Consider the following 17,502-nt stretch of genomic DNA (forward strand, 5'->3'; position numbering starts at 1 on the left):
AAATTCTTGATCTCTCCTTCAATTCTGAAGGATGACTTTGCCAGGTATGGTATTCTTGACCAGAAGGGCTTTTTTTGGGTTTTTTGTTTTGTTTTGTTTCTTTCAGCACTTTGAAAATACCATGACATTCCCTTATGGCCTGAAAAGTTTCTGCTGAGAAATCTGATGGTCTTATGGGAGGTGGGGGTTCCCTTCTATGTAACCAGTTATTTTTCTCTTACTGCTTTTAATATTCTCTCATTGTCTTTAAATTGTGACAGCTTAATTAAAATGTGTCTTGGTGTGGGTTTCGTTGAATTCATCTTATTGGGAACTCTATGGGCTTCCTGGATCGGGATAGTTCTTTCCCAGGTTAGTGAAGTTTTCAGCCATTTCTCCAATAAGCCTTCTTTCTCTCTCCTCCTTCTGGGACCCCATAATGTACGTTTTGGCCTACTTGAGTAATGTCCCATAAGCCCCTTAAGCTATCTTCTTTTTCGTTTCTTTTAGCTCCTCTAATTGGATGAATCCCATTGTACTGTCTTCAAGTAAGTTTTTGGTTTTTTCTTGAGTGAGAGAGAGAGTGCACAAGCTGGGGAGGGGACAGAGGGAGAGAGAGAATCCTAAGCAGTCTCCACACTCAGTGCAGAACCCGACATGGGATTCAATCACACAACCCTGAGCTGAAATCAAGAGTCAGATGCTCAACTGACTGAACCACCTAGGCACGCCCAAGTCAGCTTTAATTTTTTTTTTAATTTAAATTCTAGATAGTTAACATAAAATGCAATATTGGTTTCCGGAGTAGAATCCAGTGATTCATCTGAGTCAGCTTTATATAGTCTGTTGCCGAACCCCTCTGTTGAATCTCAGTTCCGTTACTGTATTCTTCAGCTCTGTGGTTTGTTGGGTATTTTCTTATAATTTTCATGTCTTTGTTGAAATTCTCATTTGTTCATGCATTATTCTCCTGAGCTCAGTGGGCATCTTTATGACCATTATTTTGAACTTTTTATCAGCTAAGTCACTAATCTCCATATCATGAAGGTCTATTTCTGGAGTTTTATCTTGTTCTTTGGTTTGGAACATATTCCTCTGTTCCTTTTCTTTGACTCTGTGTTGATTTCTGTGTATTAGACAAAACAGCCACCTCTCCAAGGTTTGATGGGGGGTCTATGAAGGGGATGGACCTTATCCTTCAGCCCAGCCCAAGCTCTCGATTCTCTCAAACTTTCATGATTGCCCGAGCACCTTCTTTGTTCATAGTTGTTCCAGTGGTTGAAAGTGTGCCAAGGCCTGTCAGTGTCCCAGAGGGGAGGCTCAGCCATAGATGTGTGCTAAATTAGAAGCCTGACCCCCAGGCTGCAGCTTTCATAGACAAACAGGCCTCTTTTGTGGAAGGCCTGGGAGATAGGATTTCGGTCTGCGTACTCTGTGCTGAACCCTGGAAGGATAGCTGGTTAAGAATGGTTTCTTTGAACAGGTCTGTGGGGCCCTGCAAATGCAAACCCCACCGGCCACCAGAACCAGGTGATCAAGGGGTATGTCCTCTGGATGCACCAGATATGTGCATGAGCTCCTTCCAGGGAGACACTGGTGACCCATCTTGATGTGGATATTCTCAGTTTGTCCAGTAGGTAGGAATTGTTCAGCTAGTTTCTGGATTTCTTTTTAGAGGAAATTGCTTCTGTGTTGCAGATTTGGTGTATCCAGAGAAGAAAGTGAGTTCAGGAGCCTTCTATATCACTATTTTAGACCTGAACTTGGGGTCTGATCAGCGTGTGCCTGGGAAATGCCAAGGATATATCATAGTCAAGGGCCTAGAAGTTGTAAGGTGCTACCATCACGTGTATCTGGAAGCAAACCTCGGTTCTGACTTCAGGGAAGGATATCTTAGCAATGATTTTTTGGATGTCAAATCAAAATGTAACAAAAGCAAAAATAAGTAAGTGGGACATCACACTGAAATTCTTCTGCACAGCAAAGGAAGCAGCCAACAAAATGGAAAGGCAACCAACCTATGAAATGGGAGGAAATATTTGCAAATCCTGTATCTGACCAGGGGTTAATATAGAAGTTATATAAATAACTCATATATTCAATGGCAAAAGCCAAACAATTTGATTAAAAAATGGACAGAAGCACCTGGGTGGCTCAGTTGGTTAAGTGTCCGACTTCGGCTCAGGTCATGATCTCACGGTCCAGGAGTTCGAGCCCCGCGTTGGGCTCTGTGCTGACAGCTCAGAGCCTGAAGCCTGCTTCGGATTCTGTGTCTCCCTCTCTCTCTCTGCCCCTCCCCCCCCACACACTCTGTCTCTCTCAAAAAATGAATAAAGGTTAAAAAAAATTTTAATAAAAAATGGACAGAAGAACCAAATAGACATTTTCCCAGAGAAGACACACAAATGGCCAACAGACACATGGAAAGATGCTCTAATTCACCAATCATCAGGGAAATTCAAATCAAAACAACGAGGTATCATCTCACACTTGTTAAAATGGCTATTATCAAAAAGACAAAGGTAAGTGTTCCCTGCTGGCTCAGTCAGTAGAGCATGCAACTCTTTTTTTTTTTTTTAACGTTTTATTTATTATTTAAGAGACAGAGCATGAGCATGGGAGGGGCCGAGAGGGGAGACACAGAACCCAAAGCAGGCTCCAGGCTCTGAACTGTTAGCACAGAGCCCAACGCAGGGCTCAAAACCACAAACCACAAGATCATGACCTGAACCAAAGTTGTACACTTAACCGACTGAGCCACCCAGGCGCCCCAAGTGTGCAACTCTTGATCTCAGGGTTGTGAGTTCAAGCCCCACACTGGACACGGAGCTTACTTAAAATGAAAATTAGGGGCGCCTAGGTGGTTCAGTTAAGTGTCCGACCTTTTTTTTTTTTTTTTTGAGAGAGAGACAGAGTGGGAGAGGAGCAGAGAGAGGGAGAATTTTTGAGACAGACAGAGTGGGAGAGGAGCAGAGAGAGGGAGGGAGAGAATCCCAAGCAGGCTCAGCACCTTCAGCACAGAGCCCGATGCAGGGCTCGAACTCACAAACCACGAGATCATGACCTGAGCCAAAACTGAGTTGGATGCTTAACCAACTGAGCCACCCAGGCGCCCCTGTCTGACTCTTGATTTTGGCTCAGGTCATGATCCCTGGGTTGTGAGTTTGAGCCCTGGGTCAGGCTCTGTGCTGACAGCACAGAGGAAGAGAAGGCAGGGAAGCCTGTCCTGCTGCCCACAGGAGGAGGGTCCTTGTCCTGGCACCAGCCCAGCCCGTGAGAAACCACCACCCTGAACTCCGAATCTCCATCGGACTTTCATACATGACAGCCCTTCCCAAAGGGAAGGCTGTTCCTCCTGTTCCTCCTCCTGTTCCCATCTTTTGGTTTTATCAGGTTACTTGTCCTAGATTACTGTCCCTCAGTCATTCCCAAGTAAACAAACCTGTTTTGCTGGCACAATAACTGGCTGTTTTATTTCCAGGGCTCGCATGGTGGAGGGGAATGGGTGTACACAGGGACACCAAAAAGAATCAATTTGTCTGCATGTTATTTAAAAAAATATTTCTTAACGCAGCGAGTGGTCAGGAAAGTCCTCAACAGACAGAGACCTGAGTCAGGAGAGGCCTTCTAGTGGACGGTCCTGTGGCAAAGGTACTGAGGCCGGAGCAGGCTTGGGGATTTGAGGAGCAGAGAACACTGCATGGCCAAGGCCCCTCCAGGAAAGGCTGAGACCTGCCCTGGCCTCGTGGGTGTCTGGGGCAGTTCACATGGGCACCGGGGCAGGAAGGCACCTGGCTCAAAGCAGTGGGAGAACAGACGAGGCCAGTGGTCAGGGGTGGCCAGGGCTCTGGGGGCCACTGTGAGCCTTTGGAATCGCTGAGCACGAGTGTGTGCCTGGAGCAACGAGGGGTGCAACAGGACCTGCTGACAAAGGCCTTCTGAGAACAGACCTTAGAAGAGCAGAGGCAGAGACAGGAAGCCTGGCTGGAAGGTGGTGGACGGGCCCTGGAAATTCTCCCCCTGCCCCCAGCTCCTACCTCTGGGCCCTGTCCTCCCCAGTGGCTGGCTACACAGCAGGTGGACAACCCCCCCACCCCCACCGCACAAAGCACTTGCCATCCGCCACCTCGAGTTCCACAACCAGCCCACAGAGAAGGTGCCTTCAGGTCCTCACTGACCCAGGGTCACACAGCCCTGCCCCCGACCAACACCCAGCAGGATGGGCCTCTGCACAGAATCAGCACCACACCCCCTGGGCAGCCAGCAGCACAAAAAAACAGAGCTTGGTTTGTTACATGTGCTCATTTCATTATATCCGGGCCTGGGTGTGGGGTGAGGACCTGGGGCCACAGTGCATCTTTGCCCTGGAGACTTCCAGCGGCCGAGGGCATCCACAGGGCCTGCCTCTCCAGAGAGCAGACTGGGCCAGCGGCTGGGTCAGGCATTTCTCTGCTCTGGGGGAAGGTACTCCAGGCCCAGGTGTCTGAAGATGTCTTCCTCTGAAGCTGCATGGAAATGTTTCTTCTGCAACAGGAACCGGAGCCTTAGTGCCTGGGGGGGGGGGGGGGGGGGGCAGGGGCGGGGCCAGGCCGTTCCCTCCCAGCAACACACCTGCTGGGGGTCAAACAGCCCATGGCTGTTCAGCCACAGCCCTCTCTCCTTCCGGCTGAAGCGGCGCAGCTCCCGCTGGAAATGCTGCAGAAAGCGAGGCTGTATGGGGGCCCCTGACGGGAGACCCCGCCCAGCCCCAGTAGCAAGCCCCCTACCTTCGAGCCGGTCCAGCCCAGCAGGGCATAGGGGAACTGGCTGACAGGGACCACCACCAGGTCTACCCGCACGGCCCTCCGGGCGCCCCCCACAGCAGCCCCTGGGGGTGAAGGCAGGCAGAAGATACAGAAGGTTCTCTCAAAGCCGTCCATGGCATGGTTCTGCCGGGGCGGGCAGGCGGCATCTGCACAGTGGCCGTGGTGGTGCTGGTGGTACAGGACAAGGCCCTGGGGGAGGAGCAGGTGTGGCGGGGTCCGCGGTGCCGGGCGGGGGGGCCCGGGTCACGGCAGAGCCCCCAGGGTAGGCAGCAGGCAGCTCCTCACCTGACTCTGCAGGCTGTGCATCACTCTGGACAGCAGCCCTGCCTCCTGGCCCTCCTGGGGGTGGGTGAGGAGGAAATCCACGTCGTGGCCCTGCAACTTGCCCCTGAGGGGGCCCGCTCTGAGTTCGGGCCAACACAGGATACGTGGGCCTCCCGTTGTCCCTGGTCCCACTAGTGCAGGAAGGCCCACCTCTGTGGCCCCCCCTCAGGTGCCTTCACTGGGGTGGGAGGGGCAGGCCAGACCCCCTTACCTCCGAAAGCCCCCGGCCAGCGTGACGGTGGCCCCGGGAAGGATGTGCCCCACGGCTGCCTCCACCACCCGCTGCAGGGCCTCCACTTGGGGTCGCTGGAGCGGCACACTCAGGTCCTGGTAGTGCAGGAGTCCTGTGGGCAGTGCGGCTCTCCTGACCTTCTCAGCCCCACTGTCTTGCTCTCCACTGTCCCCTCCTCCCTTTTAAATAGTAAACTTTTATTCAGAGGAAACTGCAGATTCACATGTAGTTGGAAGAAATGGCAGAAGCCCCTGAGCCCCCTGCTCAGTTCTCCCCAATGGGAGCATCTTGCAGAACTTTCTCCATCCCATCAGGAGGTTGATGTAAGTGCACTCACGACGCAGTCTACCTCTTTGAATGCCTTGGTTTTCCCATCCATAAAATGGCCCGGAAAGCGATAAACACGTGAAGAAGGTGGCTCTGCCACTCAGGAACCCCTCACTGTAGCCCTATCTCCCCGCCCCCACCATGGGAGTGTCACTGGCCTTTCCACACAATGAGAAGTCTAAGTGGGGAGTAACAGCATGTGGCCGCACAGGCTAAGTGCTGCTGGCGGCTCCATCTCTCCGGCACCATGGGGAGAGGAGACTGGGTGCAGTCAATGATGATATCACTTAATGTTCCACTGGACACGTGACTCCATGGGTCTCACCTCCTGTGGACCGTCCAGGCAACCCTCCCATGACCCCCAGCCCGAGGGAAGATGTTCAAAGAAGTGGTGGGTGCTGGGCTGCGGAACAACTCGAATGGGGCCCCCACCCCGGGCCACATGGAGAGGACAGAGACACTGATTAACACCTACTCCCCAATGGCCTCACAAAGAGGAGCTCACAGAGCCCCATGATTTGTGGAGAATGTCACCAAGGCTCAGAGAAGTTAAGTCTCAGGGCCATGGTCACCTACCTAGTAAGCTCCAGAGACAGGACTCAAACCCAAGCCTGACAAACTCTCAAGTTCATGTTCATTCCACCACATGGTGCCACCTCCCATGCAAGCCCTGTACTGAGCCTCTCCTGCCACACAAGTCCCCATACCATCACCTAGTGGGCCAGGGCACCAGCCCCATGCTAGCAAGGTGTGCACAGGGCACAGACACAGCCTCCCTTTCCTGGAATCAGAAGTAAGGGGTCTGCAATCCCCATCAAAATAACACCAGCATTCTTCACACAGCTAGAACAAACATTCCTAAAATTTGTATGTAACCAGAAAGACCCTGAATAGCCAAAGTAATTTTGAAAAACAAAACCAAAGCTGGAGGCATCACAATCTCGGACTCGGAGCTGTATTACAAAGCTGTAGTCATTAAGACAGTATGGTACTGCCACAAAAACAGACACTCAGATCAATGGAACAGAATAGAGAACCCAGAAATGGACACACTCTATGGTCAACTCATCTTCAATGAAGCAGGAAAGAATACCGAATGGAAAAACAGTCTCTTCAGCAAAAGGTGTTGGGAAGACTGGACAGCAACATGCAGAAGAATGAAGCTGGACCACTTTCTTACACCATACACAAAAATAAACTCAAAATGGGTGAATAAATGTGAGAAAGGAAAGCATTAAATTCCTACAGGAGAAAACAGGCAGCAACCTCTTTAACCTTGGCTGCAGCAACTTCTTATTCAACACGTCTCCGGAGGCAAGGGAAACAAAAGCAAAAATGAACTATTGGGACCTCATCAAGATAAAAACCTTCTGCACAGCGAAGGAAACAGTCAGCAAAACTAAAAGGCAATCAATTGAATATGAGAAGATATTTGCAAATGACATACCAGATAAAGGGTTAGGATCCAAAAATCTATAAAGAACTTATCAAATTCAACACCCAAAAAACAAATAATCCAGTGAAGAAATGGGCAAAAGACATGAATAGACACTTTTCCAAAGAAGACATCCAGATGGCCAACAGACACATGAAAAGATGCTCAACATCACTCATCATCAAGGAAATACAAATCAAAACCACAATGAGATACCACCTCACACCTGTCAGAATGGCTAACATTAACAACTCAGGCAACAAAAGATGCAGAGAAAGAGGATTTCTTTTGCATTGTTGGTGGGAATGCAAACTGGTGCAGCCACTCTGGAAAACAGTTTGGAGTTTCCCCAAATAATTAAAAATAGAACTACTCTACAACCCAGCAAGTGCACTACTAGGAATTTATTCAAAAGATACAAAAATGCTGTTTCGAAGGGACACACGCACCCCAATGTTTATAGCAGCACTTTTAACAATAGCCAAAGTATGGAAAGAGCCCAAATGTCCAATGATGGATGAATGGATAAAGAAGATGTGATTTATATATATGATGGAGTATTACTCAGCTATCAAAAAGAATGAGATCTTACCATTTACAACAACATGGATGGAACTAGAGTGTATTTTGCTAAGTGAAATAAGTCAGAAAAAGACAAATATCACAATTTCACTCATAGGTTGAATTTGAGAAACACAACAGATGAACATAGGAGAAGGGAAGGGAAAGTAAGATAAAAACAGAGAAGGAGACAAATAGTAAGAGACTTTTAAACAGAGAACAAACTGAGAGTTGCTGGAGGGGAGGTGGTAGATGGGCTAGAAGGGGATCGTCATTAAGGAGAGGATGCCTATAGGAAAGAGCACTGGGTGTTATAAGTAAGTGATTAATCACTAAATTATATTCCTGAAATCATTATTACACTATATATTAACTAACTTGGATTTAAATTTAAAAAAAAAAAAAAAAAAAAAAAGGAGAAGCAGTAAGAAGTGGTAAGGGGCCTGGTCCAGATCTGAGTTCCACTAGGAGGCCTCAATGTCACAGCAGCTACTGTGACCATCACTGTTCACTGCAAAAGGGCTGCAGTGGATCCAGACTCCACTGGGTGGAGACCAGGGAGGCCACCAGAGAGGCCTGCCTGCCACCAGAGCCCTTTGCACTGATCCCATTAGCTGCCATCCAGGCAGCCATCCGCACATGCCCTGTGTCCATGCTGAGGGTGCCATGGTGTGGGAGCCCAGGGTCCTGTCCTTTCTCACAGGGCTCACCTGCTTTCTGCTGCTGGGTCAGCCTCTGGGGCTGCTCTTGGAGGCTGTCGAGGGTCCGCAGCCCTTCTCGGTACCACCGGTCAGCAGTCTTTACCCCAACCCCGAAGATCCCGGTGAAAAGCTGTTTGGGGCATGAGCGCAGCATGGTCAGGAGCAGAGCCCTTTCAGAAGATGCAGACAGCAGCAGCGGTCTGTGAAGGGGGTGCTGTCCCAGGCCAGCACCACCACAGCATCTCACTAGGGCCTCACTGAGCCCCACCCCGTGGCCTGGCAGGTGCCGTCCCTACTCACAGTTCTCAAGTGTGAGCAAGCTGCCCGAGGCCACACAGTGACAGTACAGACAGGATCCAATCCCCGAGCCCGGCTATGCAGCCCAGCCTCACGGTGCACAGCACAAAGAGACCCCGTGTGTACCTCCCCCAGAGGGCCTCGGTCTCCCTAGAACCCGCAGCTCCAGCCTGTGATTCCAGCATCCCACACAGCTCACAGCTCTCATCCACTGGCCGCTCCCACCTAAGAGAAATCGGAGCCTCGTGCCCCTCGTTCTGCTCCTCAGCAAACACCAAAACAACAGGCAGTTAACAACCAGAGGGTCGTTGTAGCAGGAGCTGGAGGAAATGCAAGCCTGGGGCTGGAAGATAGACACGGGAGCCCACCTCCTGCAGGGGACTGCCTGCCACACGGGGCTCCCACACAGGGCGGCCCGGACCCCAGCCCCAGCCCATCACCTCTTTCCTCCCCAACCACAGCTTGTCGGTCAGAGGTGGGCACCTGCCCTGTGCCAGCCAATCCCCTCCCTGGGGATTTCTGGAACTGAAACAGAAGGTCCGGCCTGGGCAGTGGTGGAGGCTGTAACCCATGGAAAGGGAACCTTCTGAGGCCAGGTCTCAACCAGCAGAGCAGCCAGCGTGCAGAATAGGGGAAGTACCCAGCAGCAAGTGGATCCTTGGGCCCTGCTTCCTGCAGGACGGCTGCAGCCCTGCCCTTCTTGGGCTATGCTGCCCACTCTTCCCTTGATCCCCTGAACCAAGAGCACCAGCTGGGTCCTGCCAGAAAAAATGCTCAGAACAACCTAACCTATTGCTTTATGACTACAAACTTCTAATCGTTAACCCACCTCTCTGCTGACCTGGGTGACCTCTGGGTGCCCAGGGAGAGGTGAGGGCCCTGCCTTCCATCAGTGCTCATCCACTAACTCCCATGTGGCCCATACACTCCCGTCCTCTGCCTACCTGGGGCCTTCCGTGTGTCACATGTGGCTCTGGTCCCTCTCTGAAGCCCCCACTGCCCCTCACAACATTCTGGGCCACCTCCCGGAGCATCGTGACCCACTCCCCCAACAGGTTGCTGATGCGACAGGTGTCAGCAGGTCAGATGGGAACAGTGGAAGATGCACTGTGGACACGAGGAGACCGTGCAAGGGTGAGTGGCCCTGCGACACCCAGGAGGTGGTTACATTTTGTCCAGTTTGCTCTGTTTAAGATGCCAGAGCATACAACATGCTTGAGAACACCCCACAGATGGTCCAATCAGAGCAGAGGGTGCTGAGTGATCTAGAAAATTCCCTGTGCTAAAAACAAGCTTCTCCAGGCCCCACTTTGTTTGGCTGCCTCGTGCATATCAGGTGTCAACTTAGCTGCCACTTCCTCAGTGAGACCTTCTCTGACCCCTGGGTGCCCCTGCTGACCTCCCGTCCATGGCTGGAGCTGTGCTGTCACCTGAGGGAGGGCCACGGGCTCCATGTGCCCACCAGGGTCTGCCCTACACGTACCTTCATGGTCTGGTACCTCTCTGAGCATCGGATTCTCTCCACCTCCTCACATACTCCCTGTGCCAGCACTTCCTGGGGAACAAAGCAGAACAGTCAGCCTGACTGGAGATAAGAGCTGGGGCCCAGGCAGCAGGCGGAACCCCAACACTCCACAGGGCAGTTTCATCCAGTCAGGATGCAGGGGGACTTGGAGGAGAGACTGTGCCCAGGGAACCACCAAATCTCCTGGCCTCAAAGCCCCTCGGCCCAGGGACAGGCCAGCTCTCAAATGAGTTACAAGTCCCAGGACAGGGAAACCATCGCTTTTCTCTCTTTTTTAAAGTTTATTTACTTATTTTGAGAGACAGTGTGAGCAGAGGAGGGTCAGAGAGAGAGGGTCCCAAACAGGCTCTGCACTGTCCATAGGGCTCAAACCCACAAACCATGAGGTCATGACCTGAGCTAAAACCAAGAGTCAGACGCTCAACCGACTTAGCCACCCAGGTGCCCCAAACACTGCTTTTCAAAACACAGGCGGTGCATTCAATGAGGCTTCCTTTAAAAGTTTAACTGAAATCAAAAGTCTTTTTGTCACAATATATTCTCTCAGTGATAAGTGTACAAAAAGACATTTTAACATTTTGGGTCCTTACTTTGTTGTTGTTTTAAATTTTTTTTAATGTTTATTTTTGAGAGAGAGAGGGAGAAAACGTGTTAGCAGGGGAGGGGCAGAGAGAGAGGGAGACACAGAATCTGAAGCAGGCTCCAGGCTCTGGGCTGTCAGCACAGAGTTCGTTGAGTCCACGAACCGTGAGATCATGACCTGAGCCAAAGTCGGACACTTAACCAACTGAGCCCCCCAGGCGCCCCAAATACTTTGTGTTTTAAGAAGTGGTGCTTATAGTCATGGGTTCTCTTCTACCGTCCTGGACAGCTGGGCCGATGCCAACAGTGCCAGCTACCAGTCCTGTCCGGTCCCTCTCAGCCACATTGTGTGGCCCCAATTTACAGATGAGGAATCTGAGCAGAGGGTGATCTGCCTCAGCCTGGAAATCTCCACAGCTGGACTCGACCACTAACCACCTCCACTCCCTCCTCTCCTCAACCACCCTGCTAAGGGTGGTGAACACCTACCTGGATGACCCTGCAGGAATGTTCTCCAAAGTGGGGCAGCCCCTGCAGCTGGCTCATGGCTGTGACCCGGCTCGGAAGGGCCTTGAGCACCGAGGCCGCTCTGTAGAAGGAGAGGAAGCGGCCTTCACTGCCCTCAAAGCCAGCCGCCTCCGCCAGCATCTCCAGAGGCTCCTGCGAGGAGGGGGCCTGGGTGAGGGGAAGGGTACCCCACCCCACCCTCCCTTCCACCACCCGTCCCCAGGCTGGGGCAGGGCAGAGTGGCAGTGCTCACAGGAACAGGCCTGGGCCCATCCCAGGGAGGCTGGGAGCCCGGGGCTCACCGTGAGGCTGCTGTTGTGGTGTGTGAGGGGAGTGGGGCGCTGGCAGGCATACTGTGGCATCCATACTGAGCCTGGCAGCCCTTTCCCGGGCATGGCCACCTACAGATGGGCAATACAGAGGCCACTTGGAGGCTGCGGGGCTTGCGGGGCCGGCTCCCAGGACAGAAGGCGTAGAGCAGCCCTGCCCTGCAGAGCAGGCTGAGAAGGGCTCCTCAGGCCAGAGTAGCAGCTCCGGCGGAGGACGGAGGACATTTTCTGTCGTTGCACATGCAGCCTGTGCTCCACTTCCCCAGCCCTCTCTGTCACGTGGCTCAGAGTGCTGGTCACTCCACCTCATAGACAGGGACGTGGGGCTCGAACATGGAGAGCCTGGCTCTGAGTCCATCCCCTCACCCCAGCTCTGCTTACCAGGAAGCACCAAGGCAGACAGAGGCCACAGAACCCACAGCACCTGAGGACAGCGTCCCACTGTCTCGCGAGGAGATACCATCTCACTACTTGAGCAAGAAAGGCCTGAATGTGCTAAAAACAGGTGGATCCCAAGAGCTTATGCCAGGTGACAGCAGAAGCCAGGATGGCCTGGCCTCCCAGGGTCCCCGGTGGCCTGCGCTGAGCCCTCCTGCCCATTTCGTCTAATGGCAGCCGGTGATGACACTTTACCTGACCCGCCGGGCGAGGCCTGCCCCTGCGGCCCTCCACCCAGCTCACCTCCAGGCAGTGCCGGGGCTCCACAGGCACGGGCTCCCCAGCTGCCATGCTTTCTGTGAACCAGCTTATGTCCAGCAGCACTGGGCTGGTGCGGCCCTGCGGAGAGCCTGCCACCGCCCTGTGCTCCTTCCAGGTGCTGGCCTCCTCCGCTGAGGTCTGTTCCATCACCACATGTGTCACCTCAGAGCTGGGCAGAGAGAGGGGAGGGGGTGATGCCCAGAGGTCCTTCCTGCTTCGCTCCACACCTCCTGGCCTTTGCCCCTCTCCCCTCTGCCTGGTGCGCACCCACTCATTCCTCAAATGTCACGTCCTCAGAGAACCTCTTCTGGCACTTGAACCCCTCTGGCGCTCCAGGACCCCACAGAGCCGTGCCTGTCTGCTCCACCTGTGACTGTAAGCCCAGTCCAGGGTCATGTCCACTTGTCTGTCTGTCTGTCTCCTCTGACCCCTGAGAAAGTTCTTCTCTAGTGGGCAGGACCAGTGGTCTCCATCTAAGTGCTTGGGACCCAGACTGCTGGGGTTTGAACCCCAGCTCTGCCACATACATGCTGCATGTCCCTGAGCACATCCCTTTTCCGTGCCCTGATTTCCTCCTCTTTAAAGAAGATAACAACATATCCACTGGGTAGGGTTGTTACAAAGATTAGACAAGCTAATAAGCAAAAGGTCTTAGCATCCAGTACATTAAACACAACTCCGGAGTGGGTCTAACCACTGAAAATGGTTAATTCACTTAAAAAAAAAAAAAAAAGCTGCAGGAGGACTGGATCTTTCCACTTCAAACCTATGGGAACCGCAGTTCTTTAACCTCAGCCTGTCATTATCGCTGCTCTTGGACCTCCCTCAAGTCACTTTCTCAGCCCCGAGGAGCGACGTCACTTTGGCTAAGGGGGCAAGATGAACTCACCTAGGGCAGAAGGCTGTTAGCCACTGATACCCTTAACCCCACGCACCCCTATGGCTCTTCACAAGGCCTCTCTCTGGCAGACGTTCTCTTCTTGTCCTACAGAACACTCCTGGCCCCAACTACAGCACCCTTTCATAGAAGAGGATATTGAGAGAAAAGCCACGTGAGCATGAAGTTCCAGGGTTAACTTGGAATCCAAAAACCTCAGGTGCCCCTCCGCCCTGGGGGGTCAGCTGCCAGGTGAGTCGTTTTAGATCTCAATATCCTCAGCTGTAAAGAAACACCTTTTGTGAAAGTGACTGGTCACGTGCAAAGTTCTGAGCACTAGCAATTTGTGCTTAGGCCCTCACACCACGCAGCAGTGTCCTCTGGGCACGACAGTATGGCAATACCCACATAGGCGACACTCTGTCCGCTGTAAGCGCCACACCCTCCCCGCGCTCCTCCTGCGACGCCCCCCACTAAGGCGCCCCGGGCAGGTGCCATCCCCCAGGCATCCCAAAGCAGGAGCCTCCAGAAGCTGGGCCCCCGAGGAATACCCGGGCCAGCGCCCCCGAAGGCGCCCCGGGCAGGAGCCCTCGGGCAGGTGCCCCCTGCCCCGCAAGGCGTCCCGGGCAGGAGCCCTCGGCAGGTGCTGCTCTGGGCCACAAGCTCGTCCACGACCGCGCACCTGTAGGCATCCAGGACCCGGAAGCCCTTGGAGAGGGCCAGGCGCGTGAGGAAGGCCCGGCGGCTGCGACCCATGCGCGGCTCGGCCAGGTAGATGGCAATACCGGGGAAGCGCGCCGCGGAGGGGGCAGGACCGCCAGGGGACCCGACCCACGCTCGCCGCCGCTTCGGAAGCATCCTGGCTCTGGCCGCGGGCGGGCGCCGGAAAGAAGGCACGCGAAAGTTGGAAGGAAAGCGGCGGAGGCTGGCTGGAAGGGGAAGCGGCACCTGGCGGTCTCGTGCGAGCCGGTCCAGCCGCAGGCAACTTAGGCCCCTAGAAGCGCTGTGTAGGCCCCCAGGCTCCCAACGAGCTCCGCGCGCGCGACGCCCCTCCTCCATGCCATTAGCACCAGAGGACACGCCTTTTACTTAAATGACTCGAGGAGCGCCTAGAGCCGCCCGGGGACGACCCGGAAGAGCGCCGGCGTTGGGGCGGGGCCGAGAAGCGCGGAGGGGGCGGGGCTAGGGGCGGGGCCGGGGAGAGGGAAGGCCAGGGCTGGGTGGGGCGGGGCTGGAGAGCTCGGAGGCGGGGAGTGGGGCGGGTCCAGTGATGTGGGGGCGGGGCTATAGAGGGCAGAAACTGGCTTGGGGCGGAGCCATGGAATGTGGAAGCGTAGCTTGGGGCGGGACCCGCGGGGTCGACGGGGGTGGGTGGAGCCGGCGACCGCAGTGGGCAGGGCCAGGCGGGGGTCCTCCTGCACCTGGCGACGCGGAGCCGGGTGGAAGGTGAGGGTGGAGGGCTTCAAACCCGAGAAAGTTTTCCAGTCCAGCGGCGTTGGTACCACTGACCGGCCATTCGGAAAAATAGAAGTTGGCTCCCTCCGTCCTTAACACCGAAATGCAATCCAGATGGATCAAACATCCAAACCTAAAAAAGAAACCAGAAAAACGTCTTGAAAAGTCCACGAATGTTTTCATAGTCTGTCACGATAAACCTGGAGACACGGAAGAAAAAGAGTGATAAGCTTGACCACATTCACATTTTAAATGTGTTAAAAATTATAATCAAAAGGCAACCCCCGGGGAAAATATTTGTGATGTATTTTGAAAGTGTCTAATTCCTGTAATTGTGAAATTATCCACAGATAAATAAGAAAAAGACAGTGATCTAATGGAAAAATCGGCAGGAACACCGGGAGGAATGCCACAGAAGAAACACTACTCAGTAAACTCCCACCAGATTGCCTGACCTGGGCACTTGTCAGATGTGAGGGGACTGGCACTTTGTAGAAAGGACTTCTTGGAAGCCAATTTGGCAACCATATCCAACAAAATGAAAACAAAAATCACACCCAGCAATGCCTTTTCCAACATAGGGATTCTTTTGATTGTCTAGATCAGGCTGGGACAGCTGACATCCTGACAGTAGGGAGCTGCTCCTCTCTTATTTTCAGGTGCCACATGTTGGAATCTTTTTGTTGAAGCAGGTTTAGCCTATGCTCAGACTAACAGGTGGGACAGACCAGGTGTAACCTGTTCCTGCCCCTCTCCTTGATCTCCTCTCCCTGGGGCCTCCTGTCAAGGGCACTAGGCACAGGGCTGAGAGAGGCCTTTTCTGCCTCCACCTGCCCTCCTGGGCCACGGGACGCTCACTCCTCAGCCAGGAGGCCTGGGCTTTGGCCCCTCTCTCATTTCCCTGTGCCCGTTTCTCTGGCCAGCAGGGAAGGAGGAGCTCCCAGGGCCTGTGTAAGGGGTCAGAGCCTCGTTCCCCACATGTGGGTCCTGCCTCTCCTCAGGGAGCAGCCATCTCTCCCCTAGAACGATTTCCTTTCCTCTTGTGTCCTGTGTCTCTAACTTCTAATGACCCATCACACCTGAATGCTTAAAACACGGGGCAACTTGCAAAACGGAGGAACATGGGCCTTCCCACACCCAGGGAGGATCAGGGAGGGGAACCCTCTGTGCCCACTGAGTGGAGGTTGGGCGAGGCCACAACACTGCTGTGGGGTACTCCTCTCCGCAACACTGTGGACCCTCAGGTCGCCATCTGGCCCGCTGGGAAATGGAAGCTTCAGCCCTCTACTTCCAATAAACGTGCCTTGGGGTTGCCAGACCCCTAAGTCCCTAGCCTCAGGGACTTTCCCCATGCCGAGACCACCCCTCAAAAAGTCAGGCTGCACAGATGACCTCTTGCCTGGGCCCTTGCAGCTGCCCTGGGGACCGATGCTCCCACCCGCTCTATACCGCGGCTGTCTCATGCTGTGATGTGGATTAGTTTTGCCCAGATATGTGAGCTTGCATTTTTCTAAGATGAATCTCATCTAGCTATTTCCGGTTTCCACCTCCAGCTCAGAGAGGTCCCTGGGAGGATCTTCCAAACCTCCCTGTGGACCTTTTCAAAAGTTCACTTTGGTGCTATTTGCACCGTCCTTGGCCTCTGGGGCCAGGACTCTGCCCTGGCTCAGGGGGGCCACCACTCCTTCGGGTTCCTGTGTTTTGGGGGCTGCCTGCCAGCAGCATTCCAGAGAGCATGTGGTCCGGCTGCTGACACTCCAGCCGCTAGTGCTAGCCAGGGGCCTTCCTTTGCTCCCTCCACATCACCTAGGGCTTGGGGTACCTGGTGTGGCAGTCAGCTCAGGCTGACACAACGGAACACCACACTGGAGGCTTGAATAACAGCAACTTACTCCTCACAGTCTGGAGACCTGAAGTCCAAGTCAAAGTGCAGGCAGGTAGACTCCGTCCTGAGGCATCCTCTCTTGGCTCATGTGGCCTCTTCGTGTGCTTTGGAGAGACGGTAAGAGAGAGATCTCTGCCTCGCCCCTTGCCACTAATCCCATCAAAACAGGACCCTACCCTCATGACCCCATTTGACATTATTACCTCCTAAAAGCCCTGTTATCTCCAAATATTGGAGATACTACATTGACGGTTTGGATTGCCACATAGAAATTTGAGGGAGGCGAGGGAGACAATTCAGTTCATAGCACCCTGTGTTTTTCCATCCTGGCACTGCTATAATAAACCACAACAAACTGAGTGGCTTCAAACACCAGAAATTTCTTCTCTCCCAGCTCTGGAGGCCAAAGTTCTAAGGTTGACAGCCATGCTTCCCCTGCAGGCTCTAGGGGAGGGTGCTTCCTGCCTCACAGAGAGGGTCCGGGCAGGTCTGGGCCCGTGGCTGGTCCCTCCAGTGGCTGCCTGCCCTCCCCCCCACTCCCCGCCACCCGAACAGTCCTCTCCTCTTTTCTTAAAAAGGCCCCAGTCATTGAACTTAAAGCCCACCCTAACTCAGGATGACCTTGTCTCGAAATGTCTTATCTTAATTACAACTGCAAAGACGCTTATTCCAAATAAGGTCACATTCTGAGGTTCCAGGTGGATGTGAATGGGGCGGGGGGCGGATGGCCACCATTTACCCTGCTGCCTGAGTCCACAGCTCTGACCTAGGTCAGCTCTGGACTCTGCTGCTGGGGCTCCGTGATCAACCTTGCTGAGCTGCAGAGATCTATCAGAGCTACGGGATTTGGTTTCTGATAGGAATAGATGTGCTAGTGTTAGGTGCTGTGGCTTGCCAAGGGCCTGGAAGTTTGTATAATAAAGATGCTTTATTTTTGAGGAACCATACTGCCTTTGCAGGAGGAGGTGGGTTGCTGATTGGA

At 53.5% G+C, this 17,502-nt stretch overlaps 1 protein-coding gene across 5 annotated transcripts; it reads right to left on the minus strand.

The window, feature by feature from the left end:
* Nucleotides 1-3,509: 3,509 nt before the first annotated feature.
* POLM (DNA polymerase mu) lies at nucleotides 3,510-14,318 on the minus strand. 5 transcript variants are annotated; one of them, XM_047849465.1, is made up of 11 exons: nucleotides 13,863-14,318; nucleotides 12,286-12,472; nucleotides 11,578-11,676; nucleotides 11,258-11,428; nucleotides 10,145-10,216; nucleotides 8,374-8,494; nucleotides 5,320-5,435; nucleotides 5,070-5,123; nucleotides 4,746-4,973; nucleotides 4,591-4,674; nucleotides 3,510-4,503 (listed from the first exon to the last, which is right to left on the minus strand). In XM_047849465.1, exons 1-11 carry the CDS (start codon nucleotides 14,237-14,239, stop codon nucleotides 4,417-4,419), a joined length of 1,596 nt encoding a protein of 531 aa, XP_047705421.1. In that variant the 5' UTR covers nucleotides 14,240-14,318; the 3' UTR covers nucleotides 3,510-4,416. The 5 variants fall into 5 exon arrangements, with proteins under 5 accessions (XP_047705421.1, XP_047705424.1, XP_047705420.1 ...); XM_047849468.1 differs by having other exon boundaries at nucleotides 4,746-4,846; nucleotides 5,070-5,172; XM_047849464.1 differs by having other exon boundaries at nucleotides 5,070-5,172; nucleotides 5,320-5,452.
* Between the last annotated feature and the right edge of the window lie 3,184 nt (nucleotides 14,319-17,502).

This window comes from Prionailurus viverrinus, chromosome A2, assembly GCF_022837055.1.
Source record: "Prionailurus viverrinus isolate Anna chromosome A2, UM_Priviv_1.0, whole genome shotgun sequence".
Taxonomy (NCBI): domain Eukaryota; kingdom Metazoa; phylum Chordata; class Mammalia; order Carnivora; family Felidae; genus Prionailurus; species Prionailurus viverrinus.

What these genes read in the sequence shown, in the direction of transcription:
- POLM (XM_047849464.1), bottom strand. Translation starts at nt 14,239, where the DNA reads ATGGAGGAGGGGCGTCGCGCGCGCGGAGCTCGTTGGGAGCCTGGGGGC. An exon ending in ATTCCTGCAGGGTCATCCAG is followed by an intron (nt 10,217 to 11,257) that starts GTAGGTGTTCAC and finishes TTTGTTCCCCAG; the next exon opens with GAAGTGCTGGCACAGGGAGT. An exon ending in TGCACAGCCTGCAGAGTCAG is followed by an intron (nt 4,974 to 5,069) that starts GTGAGGAGCTGC and finishes CTCCTCCCCCAG; the next exon opens with GGCCTTGTCCTGTACCACCA.